The sequence below is a fragment of the Pezoporus wallicus genome, unplaced genomic scaffold (assembly GCF_028554395.1).
Source record: "Pezoporus wallicus isolate ANWC-B61680 ecotype Strahan unplaced genomic scaffold, APGP_CSIRO_Pwel_v1 contig_5787, whole genome shotgun sequence".
In the NCBI taxonomy this organism is placed as follows: Eukaryota; Metazoa; Chordata; class Aves; order Psittaciformes; family Psittacidae; genus Pezoporus; species Pezoporus wallicus.
The window spans coordinates 2,183,728-2,204,147 of NW_026637253.1; the positions used below are offsets into that span (position 1 = coordinate 2,183,728).

General features: G+C 45.4%; 1 protein-coding gene across 1 annotated transcript; it reads left to right on the forward strand.

Annotated features, from left to right (window-relative positions):
- The first annotated feature begins 1,983 nt into the window (after positions 1 to 1,983).
- RGN (regucalcin) lies at positions 1,984 to 13,671 on the forward strand. Its single transcript, XM_057404507.1, has 6 exons — positions 1,984 to 2,181; positions 5,442 to 5,624; positions 6,452 to 6,667; positions 8,147 to 8,278; positions 12,386 to 12,540; positions 13,307 to 13,671. The coding sequence occupies exons 1-6, from the start codon at positions 2,001 to 2,003 to the stop codon at positions 13,355 to 13,357; spliced, it is 918 nt and encodes a 305-aa protein (XP_057260490.1). The 5' UTR covers positions 1,984 to 2,000; the 3' UTR covers positions 13,358 to 13,671.
- The last annotated feature ends 6,749 nt before the right edge of the window (positions 13,672 to 20,420 follow it).

Consider the following 20,420-nt stretch of genomic DNA (forward strand, 5'->3'; position numbering starts at 1 on the left):
ACGTCTGGATCCTCTTCCCTTATTGAAAAATGTATGAAAGAAAGAGAACTGTAGCACTTTTTCTCTGGATGTTCGTTTTCTGTGATGGCAGTCACTAATAATTTGCTTGCCTTGGGTCCAGGATGAAATCCTGCTGTTTGTTGTACAACACAACAGTGGGGACAGAAGGAGGAAGTTCAGTGTGAAGCACTGAAGCAACGCTACGCAAGCCTGACACAATAAAAGCCTAACTGCTTGGTTAATGTAGTACAGTGGTATAGTAGTCCACTGAGGTAAGCCTGCATGAAAAACATGTTGGTAAGGCCAGGTAGCCCATACATTTTCCAAATATACCACTAAAAGAAAAAAAAGCCATGACCAAATGAAGCCTGGGCTGTGAACACCTGCTGTGTGAATAAAGGTAACCCAGTAAAAATGCTTGGCAGGAGATAATTGCTAATAGGAATGTGTCTGGTAAGGAACAAGTAAGACCTGTAACAGAAGCTCTGAGGGGACTGCCTGGTGTGCAGTGGAATGAAGTGCCAGCTGGAAACAAGAGTCTGGGTGGGGAAAAGGGGGTTTGGAGCAGCCGTGTTGATCCTGGTTCAGGGGCATACGGCGGTGAGCCAGCTTGGTGCCCCCTGGGTTGCCAGAAGACACACAAGACATGGAGCAGTGAGACCAAAGTCGCTCTTGTATCACAGATCCTTGTGGCGATGACCGAATTCAAGTCAAAAGGCAATCTGTTGGGATGCTAAAGAGGAAAGCTGGCATTTAGAAAACACACTGCTTTGTGACTGGGAGCCACAGCGGCATGAACACAGGCAGGTGCAGTGGAGAATTGCACGTGGAAATTTTGGTGCTAGCCATCTGTTTGTCTCCTCGCTTTGGAAGTAATTGAAGCTATACAGCAAGAGGAGCAAAAGAGGGCACGACATGACACGTGGAAGGTCCTGGATTCCTGGAAATGCTGCAGGATCTGTGGAGGACGATGCGCGGTGCTGGGAGCCGGGGCCAAGGCTCAGCAGACGCGTAAGCCAAGCAAGGAGAAGGCACACACAGACCAGGCCTCCGGAGAGAGAAGACACTTGTCCACTGCGGGGAGAAATCTCCTCTCTCTTTCTTCCTCCCTGCAGCTTTTGGAGGGTGAAGCTGGACCTCACCTGGAACCGCCCGCTCCCTGCGCCGTCCTTGCAGCACCACGCGGAAAGTTCCCCGAGGGGCCCGGCCTGGCCCTGCGGGGGGCCCCCCCCCCCCCCCCGCCCTTTCCCCCGGGGCAGGACTGCCCGGGAGGCCCGCCCCTGGCCGCGACACCAGAGGCCCCGCCGCCACCGGCCCCGGGGCGCCGAGGAGAGGGGCCGCCTCCCCGCTATAAGAGCGGCGGCGGCTGTCGGGGGCCTTTGGCTGCGCTCCCCGAATCAGGTAAGGCAGGCGGGGAAGGCGTGCGTGTGGTGCTCTGTTGCCACTGCTTCATTGTCTCCTGCGTGTGGATACACTGAGGGGTGTGTGTGGTTAAATCACACCGCCCCACGCCGCGGCAGAGGTGCGCCGGAGCAGCCCGGAGTGCAGGGGCGGGACTGCCGGCTGACGGGCCTTCCCCCGCCGGGCCCGGCGCCCCCAGTTGGGATTTGTGTCTGTTTTATTACCCAAACACCCCTTGTTTTGCATTATTGTTTGCAACCTTCGCCGTGATGCATTACAATCCGCTCCACACCGCCGCGCGGGGTGCCCGGCTGGGTGCCCCGCCGGATGCAGGCGCTCTCTGCCGCCGGGCCGGGCCGGGCCGGGCCGGGCCGCGCTGCGCTCCCCGCAGCGGCGGGGAGGGGAGCGCACGTTGTTGGACATGTGAAAGTCGTTCAGTAGCACGAAGCGGGCCATCGGCGCAGGCAGCACGGATAAGCTCTGTCGCTGTGTACAGGTGAAGCCTCGCTATGCTTGAAGCACGGCTCTGAACACTGATTTTCAGCACTCAGAAGTGGATTTCATATGCTCTTGCTGTTGGCAGAGGCGTGTAAAATGGAATGGTTTTCTCTACAGGCATGTCAGCCGTTAAGATTGAGTGCGTAGCCAGCGAGGGCTACAGGATTGGGGAGTCGCCCGTCTGGGATGAGAAGGAAAGCGCGCTCCTCTGCGTGGACATCACGGGTAGAAAGGTGTGCCGCTGGAGCTCGGTCACCAAGCAGGTGCAGGCCATCTCTGTGGGTAAGGAATGGCTCAAAAATCCTCTGCTCATCACAACAGTTGTGTCTTCTGCCTTGGTCCTCTGTCCCTGCCCAATGTGGCCAGGGTACCTGTTGGTGATGCATCTGCATTCCTCAAAAGCCGCTCAACTTATAGAGATCTTTCCCTAAAACCTGACTTTCCTAGGCCAAGGAGGACACCGGGACTTGTGCTGTGCACAGACAGTAGATACTGGCCAGACAGTCCTGAGCACCCCTCTTATGATTCTGGGCTAATGTTTGATCAGCTTCTCTTTCCTGTGACTTGTTCACAATCTCTTTCGTTCAAAGAATCATAGAATGGTTTGGGTTGAAAGGGACCTTAAAGATCATAGAATTCCACCTCCCTTCCATGGGCAGGGACACCTTCCACTAGACCAGGTTGCTCAAAGCCCCATCCAGCCTGGCCTTGAACACTGTCAGTGATGGGGCAGCCACAGCTTCTCTGGACAACCTGCTCCAGTGTCTCACCACCTTCATAGTAAAGAATTTCTTCCTAATATCTAATCTAAATTGTCCTGCATTGTCCCAGAGATAAAGTTCTGCTCTTGATATTTGGGGGGGGGGGTGTGGGGGGGGGTGTTACAGAAGGAGCAATGCCCATAATGTTTTCTTTATTGGAAGAAAAATTCCTGTACCTGTTTAAGAAGACATTTTTGTAAGGTAACAGTGTCACCACCTAGATCCTCGATAGTTGAAGTATTTAGTCAAGAAAGGAAGAAATGTGCTAATTCTTGTGAAGAGTTGCAGATGTACTTTTCTGTGTAATAATGTACTTAATTGTCTTTCAGAAGCCAGATCCTTAAATGTTTTAAGTACTTGTATTTATGACTTTCTCATGTTCAGTAACACTTGGTGAAAATCACTTTTTCTCACCTATAAGCTGTTCGCATCATTCCCAATGAATTGAATGGGACTTACCTGCCTTTCGCATTACTGTAGTTACCAGTTTTAAGATGGAAGAAGGCTCGATACTAAGTCTGGAAGCATTCCTTCCCAGACTTAGTTCTTCTTACCTTAGCTGAGGAGGGGTGCTTCTCTCTGCCTCCCCCTACCCAACTTGGACCTACTCTCAAAGGTGTAATCTTTTACATGTGGCCTCATTGGAGGTGTAGAAGGGGTAGTAGCTGAAGTAGTTTGTTTTTTTTTTTCTACTTCCTTCTGTTTCCTCTGTTTTGTAACAAAATAGTTTTAGTTAATGGCTGTGCCTTTGGGAGTACCATGATTAAAAGAAAAAAAAACCAAACCCAACCAGCAAACACCCAAAGAGTATCATGTGATTTAAATAGCGGGTTGATGTCCAAAGTGGCAGCTGAGGGGGAAATTACTCATTACTGAAGTTTATAGAGAATTGCAACAACCCCACACTTAGCAGCAACTTCAAATGCCCTTTTCAGCTTCACAGGGAAAACACCACTACATGCGTAATTGTGCCTGGGGTGGGGGGAACTTTACGGTCAATTTTCTGTTTGGCATAAGATGGTGTTGCAAATAAATTGGTTCCTGTGGATGCTGCTTAATGAAGCCCTCTGGGGTGGCTGCAGATTGAGCTGTGTGCAAGGCCAATACGCTCACTTCTGCAGTGAACAGTGGGGTGGGTGGCTGTGTCCATCTCACTAGGCTTATACTCCCCTTTCCACTGGGAGGCTTTGTCGGGAGCTATGGGGCTGTTCTTGTGGCTGAAGGGGCACCTGTGCCTACCTCCAGGGACAGGCAGGTAGGGGTGTACAGGCTGCTGTGCTTAGGGCTGCTCCCCCAGGTTGGAAGGGAGGGAGGCCCTGGGGGCTGCCTGGGTGGAAGGGCTCATGTGAGCTATAGCCCAGGGGGTGTTTCACCGGGAGAGCAAATGGAGAGCTGCATACCAAGGAGAGGTGTTCCTATGCTCTCCCAGCAAAGCCCCTGCTGCTAGTGCAGGCAGAAAAGTGCTTTTACCGGCAATTGGAAAAGCAGCAAAATTAATTCCTTTGGTGGGTGCCACAAAGGGCTGAGGGGACTCTGCCAGCCTCTCTGTGTTGGCACAGTAAGGAGAAGTGGCACCTGTTTGCCCACTGTAGGTAAGCCCAGACCAACACCTAGAGGTGGCGCACCTCTAGGTGAAAGAGTCGCTAGAGTCGAGCTTGCAATTAGGTGTGCATCTCCGGTGTTGGGGGCAAATAGCATTTGGTTTGCTTGCATGGTGGTACCGCTGCCGGGACTGCAAAGGGAAGGAGCATCCTGAGCCAAGAGCAAGCAGCCAGAAAGGAGCAGCTCCTCTTGGCAACAGGGATGGCTGGTGATGTTTATAAGTGTTTGGGAAGCTATTACCTAATTATACCTCTGCAAAGCTATAAATACATGAAATGTTTTATTTTTAAATTAAAAAGTTGCCAATTAGTCCCATGTGTATTAAATGCTATGCCAGACTTTATTGCCCTGTTTAATGTTGTTATTCCTTATGTTGCGCCTGATTGCAGGTTTTTACAGAAATGTTATCCACACTCATTTTGCTGCTTTTTCACTAATTCCTTTATAATAACCTGCAGTTGAGGTCTTACTGCATAATAACGCAAATGAGTGTAAAATAACCATGGAGCATTTATTAACTTTTGGTTTTGCTTTGACTCGTGGAAAGCTCTGCCACTCCTGGGTGTGTTTCTGGTGCTGCTGGCAGCGTGTCTGAACTGCACAGCAGCGTGGTGCAGAGGGGTGGCTCTCCTGTCCAGTGTGACCTGTCCCAATGCAGAGATACTCTCTGTCTCCATGAGTTACAGCTCAATGCTGCTGTAGAGCTGATTTACTCAGGAGCTGTGCTAAACAAACACAGTTGCTCCAGTGCTCTTGTGGCAATTGATTTTTCCCTTGAGAAAGGGGGAGCCCAGGCAGTAAGCTGCTGTAAAAAGCTTACATGCCTGTATCTTTTTATTGAATTATTTACTTATTTCTTAAAGCACCTCAGAACCAGGTGCTGGTAATGATTATTGCTCCTGGTTGCTATGGTAGTACTCAAGTTCCTGGAGTCTGTGTGTCCCAGACTGGTGATTTTTCTTCATAGTGACTTTCTGTATGCATTAAGTATGCCCTCTTCACATGGAAGAATCTATTTCTGTGCATTTACACACCAGTTTTGTTGGTAGAAAAGGAGTTTGTTTCTCTTGCCTGTGGTCATACTGAGTCTAGTGTAACTAGACTGGCATGTCTGAAGTGGACAGAAAACAAATGCCTCTTCATAGCACATCCCTCTTTTCCATTTCACCCTGTTTCTAGATGCTCCCGTGAGCTCTGTGGCTCTCCGGAAATCTGGGGGTTATGTCATCACTCTGGGAACAAGATTTGCTGCTTTGAAATGGAATGAGCAGCTGGTAACCACCATTACTCACGTGGACAAGGATAAACCAAACAACCGATTCAATGATGGGAAAGTAGATCCTGCAGGGAGGTATTTTGCAGGTAAGCTGCAGGTGGTTCTTTCCTTCTGCTGCGCTGTGAGGTTTTGGTGATGAATCACCAAACAGCAATCACTTTTGGATGCAGTAAGTGTTGATTCATAGTTAAATGGTGGAGGTGGATTTTTTGTTGTTGCTGTCTTCAAGCAGAGTTTATTCCATTTACATGGGGATAATCCAGGTGACATCTAATCAAGGGGACACCATCTAATCAGGGGGTGGGCCTGGATGATCTCCAGGGGAGCCCACCAGCCTCAGCTGTCCTGTGATCCTGTCCTCCTGTTTTGTAAAACACCATTGCGTCTATCTGCCATGTAATTGGGTCCCCAGACTTACCTTAACTTGCATTTACCCAAACTCTAAGAGCCGGTCTTAGCTGCCAACTTTGAGCCATAAAGATGAGATTTGTTTTTTGGAGACGCTTTGGTAAGACTCATTCTGAGGCAGGAGGAAATGTTTTTCCCAGTCTCTGTTAAACAAGATGTGGAGATTTGCGGGAAGTTAAATGCTGACCACGCCTTTCTCAATATTTGAATGACTGAATAAGGCATTTTGCAGGAATCGTGCTGCACACCGTTTCTGCCACAGTTCAACAGAAAAACAAAGGCTGTGTTTCTACATCTTCTGCTGAAAGCAAGCACTTTTGAAACCTACCTTTCTCTTTTGCTTTTACTCAGTTTCTTCCCCAAATTTCTGAAGCCCCACACTGCTCCCTTCTACATGGGCAATGTGGTCATTGTCATAGCAAGGGGCTGCCACCAAACCCAAACTTGCTTTCACTCTGAACTTATTTCATTCTAAACCTGCTCTCTCCCCTTTGGCTCTGCACAGGGACAATGGCTGAGGAGATTCGTCCTGCTGTGCTGGAAAGACACCAGGGCTCTCTGTATTCCCTCCTCTCTGATCTCACAGTGGTGAAGCACTTTGATCAGGTGGACATTTCTAATGGGCTGGACTGGTCGCTGGATCACAAAACCTTCTTTTACATTGACAGCTTGTCCTACTCAGTGGATGCCTTTGATTATGACCTCCAAACTGGAAAAATTGGTATGAATTGTTGCATTCTACAATAATTGTTTGCACCTAATGATGGGGATGTTTGTTTGCATTCTGGTTATGATGCAGAGATGATCAGAGCTTTGGGAGTGCTCCTACAGAAACCTCTTTAGAACAAAGCAACAGAAGTCATATTAACATCCATCTGAGCCTGAGTAAGGTCAAACTAATCAGATGCTGTTGGTAATATTCTAAAGTATATAAATTGAGTGGCAGAGTTTGAGCAGTAATGTGGACTGCTGTTATTAAACAAGATGCATATCTGATCTTCTTGTTTAAAAAAGGCAGTGTTTCTTACATGGCTAGGTTTCTGTGGCTCCGTGCTTCTTATTACTGACAGCATAGGCAAAGTATCAGAATGCTTGTAGTCCTGTGCAGAACCTTTGCTAGCTTCTCTGGAGGTTTTTTCCACCCTGTTTTGTTTTTTTTTTTTTTAATATAAGCTCTTAAACGAAGATTCTGCAGATAGAGCCAAACAGCAACTCAAAACTTCTTCATTTATTTAAGACAAAACAACCCTTTAAGGGCTTCTACAAGCTTGGGCAAAAGAAAAGAATTCAGTGGCTTGGACTAATAGTTTGCTATTGAGTACATGGACTGCAGTATTTTGCTTTAAAAGAACCCAGTCAATTTGATATTTAGCTTTGAAACAGTGAATTTAAAGTCATACTGGGTGTAGCATCTTGTCCTAGTGTCTCTGCTATAGCTTCCAACTGGATTTTCCTTTAGGAAACAGGGCGGTTCTTCTCTCTCTCACCCCCGCTCATTCACTCCCTTTCTGTGGGCAGTCTGAGAATCCCCAGGAGACAAAGGAAACTCATTAAAAATATTTCTGCATGTGAGAAACATTGAAGTTGTCAGAGCATAAAATAAACAATGTTGGGAAATTGGTTTTCATTTTCTTTAATAACAGTGGATAAAAGTCCAGGTAAGAGTTGTTTGGGTCTCGCTTGACAGTATGCCTTTGAAGTTGATGCTTTTTCTAACTCTGTGTTTATATAAACTCTCAGTTTATATATCTTAAGGTCAGTTTTGTGTTGGAACAGTGATTATTGGCACGTTCCAGCAATCTGTTTGAAAAGTCTCCAGTTTTCTGACTGGAAGTGGCCCATACTTGTAATGATCCAAACTGCTATTAGAACAAGTAATTAATTTTCTGAATATATATATATATAACATTAATGTATTCAGTTCTTCATTTAGTATTAAAAGTAGGGAGCATGAGTGCTGCACTAGAAAGGAATACCAAAAAACAAAGATTATACTTCCAATGGGAAGAAACTGATCCACAGGCTTTCATGCCAAGAAACAACTGGCTCAGGGAAACAAACAGGGCAGCAGACACAATCTGTTTCTTTCATATGAAAAAGCACAGCTTTTGAAACTCACAGGATAATTAACTGCTGGGCTGCAGTTTTGATAAAAGTTTTAACAACTGTCTCAGTTGTGTTGGTTTTTTCGACCCTGCAGGCAACCGTAGGAGTATATACAAACTGGAAAAAGAGGAGAGCATTCCTGATGGGATGTGCATTGATACAGAAGACAAACTCTGGGTAGCTTGTTATGATGGGGGGAGAGTGATTCGTCTTGATCCTGAGACAGGTAAATCCTTGCAAAGGGTGGGCTGGAATTCTGTATGAGAGAAAAAGAGAAACAAGCACAAAGAATAAGAGGTGTTTTTTTTTCCCCTCACAGAAATGGTATATTAAACAGATTAATGTCCCTGTTCTCAAAAGTTAGCTTTGTAAATAAGACTCCTTAGTTCTAGCCTCTGTTGTGTTGGAAAAGGTAAAGTTGATGAGGAGATTATTATTATGCTTGTGAATTGTTTGAGTTAGCATCCTCTTACAGCTTCCAAGCTTAAGGTTTACCTCATTGATAAATTATGTGGAAGAAAATTAGTGAGCCATGAAAAAGCAAAGATGACTTAAACCATTTTTTGGCTTCTTTCTTCAGCATAGCGTATTATTTTGGGCAGCCTACTGAGATTAATACAAGTCCCATGAGACACTGATACCAGCAATGTTGGTTTATTGTTGAAAATTATTTGCACAATGAACTTTGCAATTGAGATGATAAAAAAAATGTTTAATGAATTCCACAGCATTTTACCATTCCCACAGTAGTGTCTTGGGTGTGCCCATTGTCTGAGCCTGTCATTCATTGCTGCCCTCATTTGGGCTTTGGTGGTCTGCCAGGCATGATTTAGCCTGGGTCAAAAACACGTGAGCCTCTCTGATTCACCGTTTCTACTTTTTTCCTCCCTCGCCTTCACCTTCTTCCTTTTTTCACTTGTTTTCCTTTTTGTCCTCCCTTTTGGAAGTATTTTCTTAAATGAAAGCTAAAGAGAATAGTGTTCATAAGCAAAAGTCAGAGAGAGACTAAGAATATTGACAGCAGAGTATATATCCCTAATGCATTCCCAGTTTCTTACTGTGTTCAGAGCAGAGTCTTTAGGAGCTGAATGTGGTTTGGATGTACCAGTAGGTGCCAGTGATTTTCTCTTCCCATGTAGAACACCCAGCACCTGCAGCAAACATTACCAAAAACATTAGCAAGAAGTTTCTCAGGTTAAGTGTCCATGTCAAAAAGAGCCTTCTTTGTGAATATCTCATGCTTATCTGCCTCTCCACAGGGACAGTAATATGTAAAATCTGCAAATTGCTGAATTCTGAGTGAATTGAAGCTGTTTAGGGAGATAACCCAGACAGGTTTGAAGAGAGCTCCATGAAAGCCTCTCTTTTAATGCACAATAGCTATTAAGTGTGACTTGAATGACTGTCAGACAGTTGCAGTTACATCCACTGATAAAAAGTTGATCTAAAGCATGGAGGGGTTTTCAGGTTTCACTGATAGCAAAGCTTAGACTGTGTTTTTAGGAGGATGGGTAAGGAAACTTGTTTGTTTTGCATCTTTTCTAATAGAAGGTTTTGAGTTTCAGGGTGAAGCAGCTTTTCAGGTCTAAGCTTCTTTAGCCCAGACAGCTGCTGCCTTGAGATTTAGGATGTGCTACAGGGAAAGACTGTGATGACTGATCCAACTGGGTTTGCAAAGGGCTGCAAAGGGATGTCTAACTTGTATATTGCCAAGTCTTGTCATACCTTCTGGTCATGTAGTGACCTAGTTTTGTGTAGTCTTGTCTTATTATTAGGAATTAAATATTTGACAGCTCTTCCTAATGAATGTATTCTTATGTCCTTTGATTGTATAGGGTCTAAAAGATTCGCTGAGTTTCTCCCTTCTAGGTACCAGGCCTAGACGAATACTTCAGGTAGATTTTGGAGCGTCCAGGTGCAGATTTTCTTGTACTTCAGGAGACAATGCTCATCTCAGATCTTTGTAAACAATATCTTCCAGGCTGCTACACTGAGACCACTCTGCAAGTGCAGTCAAGGTGTCTCCGCTTGTCTTTGGGGCTCATGCCTCTTCTCCTGCAATGCATATTTTTTGCCTTTGAATACCCTTCACACTCATTTTCTCCCAGACTTGGTTTCAGCCAGTTTCTAGGGTGGCCTCTGGAGCATTTTGTATGCAATCATGTAACCCATGCAACCATGTTATGCTTCAATTGACAGCTGACTGGATAACAACAAAGTGTTGGTTGAGCAAGTTGTCAGGAGCCTTGTCTTGGGACTCATATTGGTCCTTGTCACTCCCAGGCAACAGACAGAACTACTTCTTTCCCAGTTTTTCTAGATATTTTGAAAAATCTGCTCTTCTCAGAGGAAAAAAAAAGCAGTTAACCAGACAGGCAAATGATCTCTGGCAACCTAAATGCTCTTACAAAGTGGGTTTGATTTTTACTTTGGCCACTGTGGGTCTAGAAGTGTGCCAAATAAGCTTATTGCACAGCATCAGGAATCCAAGACTGCTCAAACTTTCCAGGCTTTTTCACCCCTCCTTACTTGCTATTTTCTTATATTTATTTTCGGCTTAAAACAGAGTTGTAAAGTACCAAGACATCATCAGAGTTGCTGATGAAGCCAAGAGAATTCTGCACATCCCTCTGTTGTGTATTCTGCGTGTACTGGTTACTTCAGTACTAGCAAGTAAAATGGATCAGGCAATGTCCGTTAGTCCTGCGCCATACAGCATATGATGAGGGATGTTTTACAAGGGCGTGTAGTAATAGGACAAGGGGGAATGACTTTAAATTAGAACAGGGTAGAATTTAGATGAGATATTAGGAAGAAATTCTTCACTATGAGAGCGGTGAGGCACTGGCACAGGTTGCCCAGAGAAGTTGTGCGTGGTGTACGCTTCATCCCTGGCAGTGCTCAAGGCCAGGTTGGATGGGGGTTGAAGCAGCCTGGTCTAGTGGAAAGTGTCCTTGCCTGTGGCAGGGGGTTGGAACTGGGTAGTCTTTAAGGTCTCTTCCAACCCACACCATTCTGTGATTCTATATTGTAGCTTATTTTGGACAGCCAGGCTGTCTTCCCACACCAAAGCAGAGACCAAACAGCCTCTGGGGAGCACTATATCCATCTAGGCAGGCCAAAAGTGTGCCAGGACTGCACCAACAGCTTAAATGTGGCCTTGATTTTACCTGTGCTTATGACCCACTTAGTGTTGTGGTACATGTGAAGCTGCTTAGTCTGTGCTTTTGTCAGGTAATTGCAGCACTGCTACATCATCGCAAGGGAGAAAAGTGCAGCTTGGTGGTGAGGCAGAAGGGTTGATAAACACCTCCTGGGAAATGGTGGCCCCACTCTGAAGCTGACCAAAAACTTCTGACAGGTGTTAAGTGGGCCAAACTTTCCACTTTTTCTTTTCCCTTGTAGGATTCCTGACATCAAAGTTACTCTCCTGCTATTGCAACTCATCGCTAAACAGTTATTTACTGTAAGGGGACCGGGCCTTTACACATGCAGTTGTGGGGCAGGGAAGATACGTGTTTTGTAAGAAGAAACTATTCTATGACAGCCTTCTGGTTAAGGCTGGGCCAGTCCATTTACTACTGTCATTATGCTGGTAGCTGTTTGTTAGTATAATAAATGAGTAATATCATTTAGGCAGGGGGGGTTGGAAGTAGATGATCTTAAGGTCCTTTCCAAGCCTAACTGTTCTATGATTCTATGATAGCACTAGTTTCTTCCAAGCTTCAGACTTGTCCCATGATCCCTATTTTATTCAAGCTTGTTTTGAAAGGCTATTGAAATTTCAGGAAAAACTTCAAGGAATTAATCTTCCTTAACTGCAGGCAGTAGAGGTGTAGCACGAGGTACGCCTCAATAGAGCTGCATGAGGTCTGTCTGCTCCAGGCTTCCTTTGTAGTTATAAGTAGAAAAGTCATCAGCTCTAGGGCATGATTCATGTGACCTGTTGTAGGGAGGAATTATATCTCATTTCCATTGACTGCATGGGCAGCCGAGATGATGAGCTGAGATAAACATCTGTGCTGTGGCTGTTAGCATTTACTTAGGGGACAAGCTGAGACTGGGGGGAAGGAAGATCTGTTTGTAATAAGTGAGACTGAAACTTGTCAAATGATACGTCGTCAACAACAGAAAATCCACTTCTGTGGTGAACAGAAGCCTGGTTTCTCCTGTCACGGTGCTCATCAGTGTGCTGAAATGCAGCATAGGACCTGCTCCTGCCCTGGTACCTGCTTTTGTGGAACACCTGGCTCCATGCTGGTTATTCGCATAATTTGTTTAAGTTTCTTGTCCTAAGCTGACGAATGGGAGCACAATGCATTGTTTTCTTCAGGAAAAAGACTGCAGACAGTGAAACTTCCTGTTGACAAGACAACTTCCTGCTGTTTCGGAGGAAAGGATTATTCAGAAATGTATGTGACTTCTGCCAGTGACGGGATGGATAAAGAATGGCTTTCACGGCAGCCGCAGGCTGGTGGGATTTTCAAGGTGAATGATACTTTTTCCTGTTATTTTAGAAGGCCATTTTTTCCTTCCTGCATTTTTCAGGTAGCAACCCAGTTGGAGTGGTGGGAAGCAGGAAAAGGGGTGGTCATTGGAACTTAATTCACATATGTTAAGCTACTGTTTGCATTTTTGGTTCCTGTTGCAGGACAAAGAAGTTAAATGTACTTGGAGATTTGAAATACTTCTGGGTTTTGTAATGTTGTGACATTTGTAACAACGCTGATACTGCAATTTTTTTATGCTGTCACCTCTTTCTCGTTCTCCCCTTCCCAATACAGTTTGGGTTTTCTATTTATTATGGAAAGAATGTGTAAATACTCTGTGTCTCAATCAATGGCAGATAAAAGTATCTGCTATTATTTACCTTCTAGTTAGTTATAACTAAGTTATCTCTTTACAAATTTGTCAGCTTGGGATTTGTTTGAAATCTGTAACCTGCTCTTCTGTATGTGTCCATACTGAAGGCTATATTGCAAACTGCAGAATTAAGGCTTAGTGGTATCTTGAAAGAGGCTTTTGGGGACTGGACTCTGGTCTGTGATTATTGAGCTTCACAGAAAGAGCACAGGTTGCACAGGCTGAAGTTCCTGGCTGTGATGAGCTGCTGTGTACAAAATACAGTAGGACATCGAGTTGGAGGACAGAGTCCTTTTCTAAATTAGAGCATGTCTAGTTGTGAAAGAAAAGCAAGTGTCTGATAGTGGTGAATTGTTGCACTGATCTTGTTTTTTTGTCTCTGTTTTAATAGATAACAGGGCTAGGGGTGAAAGGAGTCCCGCCGTTTCCGTTTGCAGGTTAAATATACACTCTTCAGGACGGATGGAGAGGACTGATTTAAGCAAGAGAAGTGGGAAGGTCTTATTCTAAACTCCAAGTATTCTGGTTCAGCATCTTCTGCTTTGAAACCACAACACAATTATAATATCAGGAAAGGTTTAAAAACTACTGAAATACATAGAATATTTTAAAACTGATCTCCCCCTTGCCCTTAAACTCTATTACTTTTAATATCTGATGGTGCTTTTTCTGTTGTGTTAAAAAGATTCTCACCCTAATAAATTACTGAATATTGTAACTTTCTTTTATGATTAAATAATGTTTTCATATGTTTTATTTTTCTTGTTTATTCTCTTGTCTCCTAAGTTCCTTATAAAATGTCCATTTGTGGTCTTACCACTACTTTAACAAGAACTTCATTTGTTCCATGATGTTCTCAGCAACTCAAACACTAATACCTATTGCTGTGCATCTACAGCTTTCTTTTCACATTACCTTTTTAAGGCCTCAGGTGTGGTTGTGTTTAAATCGGCTGGAGCCGATCATCGTCTCTCCCCCAGTGCATGTCACTATGTTGTTCATTTTGTTAAATATAAACCCAGACTTTTGGGATGAAGAACCGTATCTTTACACATCCTCTGAAGATCTCAGCCTGTTCTGGCTTGATCCATGATGACAGGAAGGTGTCAGGTATTCTTGGCCATTTGTGTTTAGAAGAAAACACTACTTGCACATACCTCTCACTGAACAATATTCCCCAGAGCAAAAGGGGGCTGCATGCCCAAATGACAACTGCTTCAATGTATGTGTTTGAAAGGGAAGTTCTATTGTAGTTTCTTCACAGCATCTGTTGCAAATGGTAAGATTATTCACTGGTTTGGTTTTTTGCTGGTAACTTCAGGCCTCTATGTGCTGAAACAACTGTGATGTAGCTCAGCTGGTTTTTAAACTGCAGATTTTGCTGCTGTCGTGTTACACATTCCCATATTTGTGCACCTCCACCTGCAGGTGGTATAGCTATCCATCCCACCCTGCTGTGTGTAGGTAACCCACCAGGTGAGTGCCAAGAGAGCCTGTGGCTGTGCGTCTTCTCTGCAGGTAGCTCCAAGACTTGGTACATCATGGTTTTCTGCTACGTCTCCAGAAGCCTGTGGGAGTTAGTTTCTCTCTGTGGGATCTGCTTGTGTCTGCTATGCCTCCTGAGCATTGCCTCTGCACCACAGCGTTACACTGAGGCTGTGGTGCCGCTTTGAATTGAGGGTTCAAACCTAACTTTGTGCAAGTCACCATTTTTCGTCTTTAAAGCATGTAGAGGTTTGTGGCCAAGTGCAAGGTCCTACACCTGGGCTGGGGCAATGCCAAGCACAAATACAGGCTGGGTGGAGAAGGGATTCAGAGTAGCCCCGAGGAGAAGGAGTTGGGGTGTTGAATGAGAAGGTCAACATGGCAATGTGCACTTGCAGCCCAGCAAGCCAACTGTATCCGGGGCTGCAGCAAAAGAACTGTAATCAGGAGGTTGAGGGAGGTCTTGTGAGACCCCACCTGCAGTACTGCATCCAGCTCTGTGGCCCCCAACATAAGAAGGATGTGGACCTGCTTGACTGAGTCCTGAGGAAGGCATGAAGATGATCCAAAGCCTGGAGCACCTCTCCTATGAAGAGAGACAGAGAGTTGGGTTTGTTCAGCCTGGAGAAGAGAATTCTCTGGAGATACTTTATAGCAGCCTTTCGGTACCTAAAGGAGAACTGTAAGAAATCTGGAGAGGGACTTTTTATAAGGGCATGTAGTGACAGGACAAGGGGGAATGGCTTTGAATTGGCAGCAGATTTAGATTAGATATTAAGGCACGAACGGGTTGCCCAGAGAAGTTATGGCTGTCCCCATTGCTGGCAGTGTGTGTCTTTGTGCCTGTGAGCATGGGAGCAGGTACAGTAAGCTTCTGCAGACACTTGACAAGTAAATACCACCTCCCCTCTGTAGGATCACCCACTGGGCTTCACTACACTGATTTCACAGGCATCACATGAGCAGGAAGAGCCAACTCTGCCAGGAGAGTCGTATTTTTAATATTACTGAAAACACCCCGGGAGCGCGCCTCACCACAGCCTGCAGTGCCGAGGCCTTGGCTGCCTCCCGCGCCCCAGCCCCGAGGAACCCAAACAGGTGCTGCCAGCATATTTTGACTCAAGTCCCATGATGGGCCATCGGATCAGTCCCAAACTGGAGCTGGGTGGTTGCCGGTTCCCTCAATTAGGAAGGCTCCCTGACTTTAGTTTAATCCCTTGCTTATTAATGAAGCTCACCTCTTTGATCAAAGACTTGTACTGATTTCAATTAGCATTGAGCAAGAGCCCACTGACAGGAAAGGCTGTACTAGGAGGAGCAGCTGCTGTGCCCTGAAGGATTTCTTCACCCTCGTGACCAAAATCTATAGTCATAGGTGAACAGTATTTATTCCCAACCAAACTGGAGAAAACTCAAGTCATCCTCTGCTGGCAGCATAGCTCTGCTGAAATAAAAGCCGGAAGCACGGACTGCCCGGGGAGCTCCAGTTCTTCCCATCTCAAGCACCAGGGAGGGACCAAGCCCTGCCTACAAAAAGGGCGAAGCCAGGGGAAGGTAAGCCTTGGCTTCACGTTTGGACAGCGCTGTCAAGTGGGATATTGCTGGGGTGAGTAGCTGCACCCGCGCCTGCCTGGCACGGGTTTTTAATAACTGTGTCTTCCTTAACTGTAACCATGCCTGTTGTCGTCTCCAAGAGGGAGACAGCAGCAGAGGATGTCTCTGTCTAGGTGAAGAATGACTTTAAGACATAAGGGCAATCAAATCATATGAAAGGTTGAGTTTCTAGAGTAACAAAAGCTGGGATGGACCCGCAAGGGGAATAAGCAACACAAGTGTGATTTGAGGAGCTGTGAAAAAAAGAGGGGAGTGATGGACCTACTAAATATTTACAAAGCCGTGGGAACAGAGCTATTGTCTGAGCCTGTATGCAACAGAATATATGCCTGTGGGTAACAGAAGACAAGTACAATTATTTAGATACCACATTAATATATGTGGTGTGTTAATGCTTTGATACACTCTCCCAGCTACACTGTGTTGATAAAAACTAGGGACCACAAAAAAAGAAGTGGTAGGATTTGCATCAGAGGAAACCAAAGCAGTGGGAAAGGAGAGAGGAGGTCACTCCAGAAGGAAACACTGTGGTGGGGTTGTCAGCCAGAAGTACAGGGTTGCACCACTGCCTTTATCATAAATCACAGAATGGTGTGGGTTGGAAGTGACCTTAAAGATCATCCAGTTCCAAACCCTGCCATGGACAGGGGCATCTTCCACTAGACCAGGTTGCTCAAAGCCCCATCCATTCTGGCCTTGAACACTGCCAGGGATAGGGCAGCCACAGCTTCTCTGAGCAGCCTCTGCCAGTGCCTCACCGGCCTCATAGTGAAGAATTTCTTCCTAATACGTAATCTGAATCTCCCATTTCTCAACTTAAAGCCATTTCTCCTTGTCCTGTCACCACATGCCCTTGTAAAAAGTCCCTCACCAGATTTCTTGTAGTCCCCTTTAGGTACTAGAAGACTGTTACAAGGTCTCCCCTTATATACTCAAAGCTTGATTTGTTTAAAGAAATAAGATATTTTTAAAAGTTCAGATTTTATTTTTGTGCTGTTAATGACAGTGCTTGCCTATGGCCAAATCCTCTGTAAACTTCTGCTTTGCAACATCAGAAACAAATGGAGTGCATGGCAGGGACAGGCTCTTGATGTTCCGGAAATAATTCAGGAATAGTGGGCTCGCCAGCAACAAATACATGCACCTGCTACTGCAGGGGTGCGCCGCTTGTCAGCAGCATCCCCAGAGCCTTTGAGATGTGTCTCCTCCTAAAGTGACCGACCTCTGGAAAGGTTGGCATAGGGGATGCTGGAGTGTTGTGCTAGGGGTGGGAGATGTGATGCTGGTAGTCTATATGCTGGTCGGGTCAGGAATAAGAGATGGTGCCAAATGCGGTGAGGGTGTTCCCAGAGCATTTGCAACCACCTGAATAAATCAGAGAGACGTGCTCTGGTAGCACTGTCCCAGCTGCTGCCCTGCTTGGTGTTGCTGCTTGTTGATGATCCAGCATCTGAGCTGCTCCACAGCAAAGCAGCACATGGGGTTTTTTAGCTGCAGCAAAGCAAATGCTTTATCCCCCTGCCCGACGTGGTTTTGCTTTGCCGCAGCCTGTGGCGGGAAGTCAGTCAAGTCACCAGAAAAAATTGCTGAGTGGGAAATGTGGTTTTCTCTGCCAAAATTCCTTTAGGAAAAGATGCCTTGAGAAATACTTTGTGGAGAGAAAAAAAAAAAAAAAAAGACCTTTTTTTCCTGCACCAGAGAACCAGTCACTTGTCTTTCAATGTGAAAGCAGTTAAAATGATAGTAAATGAGAATTTCCCTTTTGAATATACCTTCCATCTGAATGCTGTGAAAAAATGGATATCGGTCTGCATGAACCTCCCTCCAAAGTTATCTTTTAGGTTAAAAGTAGGAAAACAGAGTAATGTGAAAAGTTTTGTGGGAACGAGCAGAGACGCAGGGTTTGTGCTGAAATGAGGTGGAGCCCTGGGAGGCCAAGGAAGACTGAAAAGGGTATTCAAGGAGCTCACAGCCACTTTGCCCATAATGCAATGACTTGGCAGGAGCTCAACTTGGAAATATGACTGCCTCTTTTGCTAGAAATGGTTGAATCTGTCTCTGGCTTAGGGCTGTAACTTTTTAACCTCCAAATGTGGCTCGATGGTGACTGTGACAGGATAATACTGGGTCTATTGCTTATCTGGGAGAAATGTTCATCCTGTTAATCATTTGAACATCAAATTAACATGTTCATTAAAGTTTTGCATTAGTAAAGAAATGCATTGCTTTCTCATGCTGGACTGGGTCTGATTCCTCCCAGGTGGCTTCTGCCCTCTCTGATCATGGTGAGACCAGTGACTGGCAGCAGCAACCTGCCTCCTGCATTTCCCACTAGCTCTGTCTCCATGGCAAGCCTGCCCTTGTCCCCACCTTGCTGGACCAGCTGCAGGGGGTACCCACCATCACCTACCTCTGCTGAGCAGGGCTGGTTTGGAGAAGGCACTTGACATCTTCTGTCTTCATCTCTCACGGGTGAAAAAATGGCAAATGCCAAAGAAAGAAAAAAAAAAAAGTCTTAAATCCAAGCAAGATGTTGCTGTCCTGCAGCATCCGTGGCAATCGTGGAGGGTCCCGGGGCAAAGCCCTTCTTGGGTGTGCTGCAGGCAACAGCTTGCAGCTCTCCACTGAGGTGCGGATCGGGCTTTGCATGTAGGAGGTGAGAAGCCCTGCAAGGAGAACGGGTTCTTCTTTGCACACAAGAAGGTTGTGGCACAGCTGGTAACAACCTCCAAATCTTAATGATGCTAATATGCTTTAATCACAAGAGTAGATTTTTCCTTATCCTTCAAAGTGACTACAAAACCTTCTCCTGCATCTTTTATTTACCTCCCCTTTTTATCACCCCAGACATTCATTTGCCTCTAAATCTGGGGAGAGTGGGCTAGCCCTTGGGGTGACCGAGTGGTGCAATGTCTCAGTTTTCCTCTCCTGCTCTTATGACATGAGAGAAACTCTGAGCAAGGATTTTTCCCTATCACATGTTCTGCTGCTGGCACCAGGAACCAGACCATTCAGAAGGGCTTTGCTCCATGCCTCATCATTCATGTGACTGCTGGCTGAATACAAAATCTAAAAGGTTACCTGCTAGGTGCAGATAGCATCAGCTATTGCACATTGTTCATTGTCGCCAAAAACAGCAGCTGGTTTCATCGGACTAGTGCTGGAAAGGAGATACCAGCCCAGGAGTTGCGATATTTCCCTCTGCAGGTGTGTTGTTGTGATGTGCTGCACAGGCATCCTCCAGCTCGGTGAAAATACTCAGCTGCTTGATCAAGGGAAGCGGGTTCTTAAGATTCCTTAGTTTTCACTGATGGGTATTTCTCTGTATGCACATTATAAGCCTCAGCTGTCTGCCTGCTTCAGCTTGAAATGAAAAATGAAATGATGTGCGCTTGCATGGGGGAGAGAGGAGGAGAAACAGTAAAGACCTGTTAAGGTAAATCATTTGTTTGGTTTTTACCTGTATCTGAGAGGTACTGAAATGACCACTTTATGTCCAAATCATTTGAAAAGGGATGTGGACTGAGGATTAGAAAAGCTATTTTCAAATAGCTACCAGAAGAAGGCTTTAGTTTTAAGAGCTGACCGGATATTTTTACATTATTTTCCCATTCCTAAAAGGAAATTTTTCTTATGGCCTCCAGATTCTGGTAACTTTAAACAGTTTAACTTGGAAAACATTTCAGTGACACCCATCAGCCCCTTAGCCTGCATAATGGGTTTAGGCACGAGTCCAGGAGGCTAGAACGCCAACAAAATGTAGCAGAGAGGAAATAGGCAGGGTAAAGATGATGTTTTTATCCACAGGGATTTGTTTGGGGAAAATACAGTAGAATTTGGTGTTTTCTGCTTGGAATGGTTCTTTTTTTCTCCCCTGCAGGCCAATCAGTGCAAGGTGCCCCTTGCACAGAAACGTGCCAGGCAGCAGAATGCTTGGGGAGTGGTGAAGTTGGGATGTTTTGAACAGGGTTTTTTGTGGTCATTTCCACATTGTTTCCCCTGAGATGCTGTATTCTGTGGAGCGCTGCTCCTATATACCTCCATGTGGTGCAAGCAGGGAAAGTGCAGAAGGAGGTGGACCACCAAGCACTGGGGGGAACAGGGGCTGCATCCTTGCCAAGTTGTGAGGCCTCTTTTGGATGACAGTGCTGCCTGTTAGGGTTGAATGAACATCCTGTTAAAATTCTCACTTTTTAGTTGTTTGTGAAAATTAGTGAAACCTCAGCCAATAAGGCACAGATCTTCCCTTTTTGTTACCCTCTGCTTAAAACTTTGAGCCAAAATATTCAGATATTTGAAAATTAAAGGGACCCACAGCTGGAGGGACATACAAGAGCTAATCCTTTGGAGAAGGGGTGAAATGCTGAGGCTGGATGTGCAGCTGGGGAAGGTGGATGTGTGCTGAG

Coding starts and splice junctions, on each gene's coding strand:
- RGN (XM_057404507.1), top strand. CDS start 2,001: ATGGTTTTCTCTACAGGCATGTCAGCCGTTAAGATTGAGTGCGTAGCC. Junction 8,279..12,385: donor TCGTCTTGATCCTGAGACAG/GTAAATCCTTGC, acceptor TGTTTTCTTCAG/GAAAAAGACTGCAGACAGTG. Junction 12,541..13,306: donor AGGCTGGTGGGATTTTCAAG/GTGAATGATACT, acceptor CTGTTTTAATAG/ATAACAGGGCTAGGGGTGAA.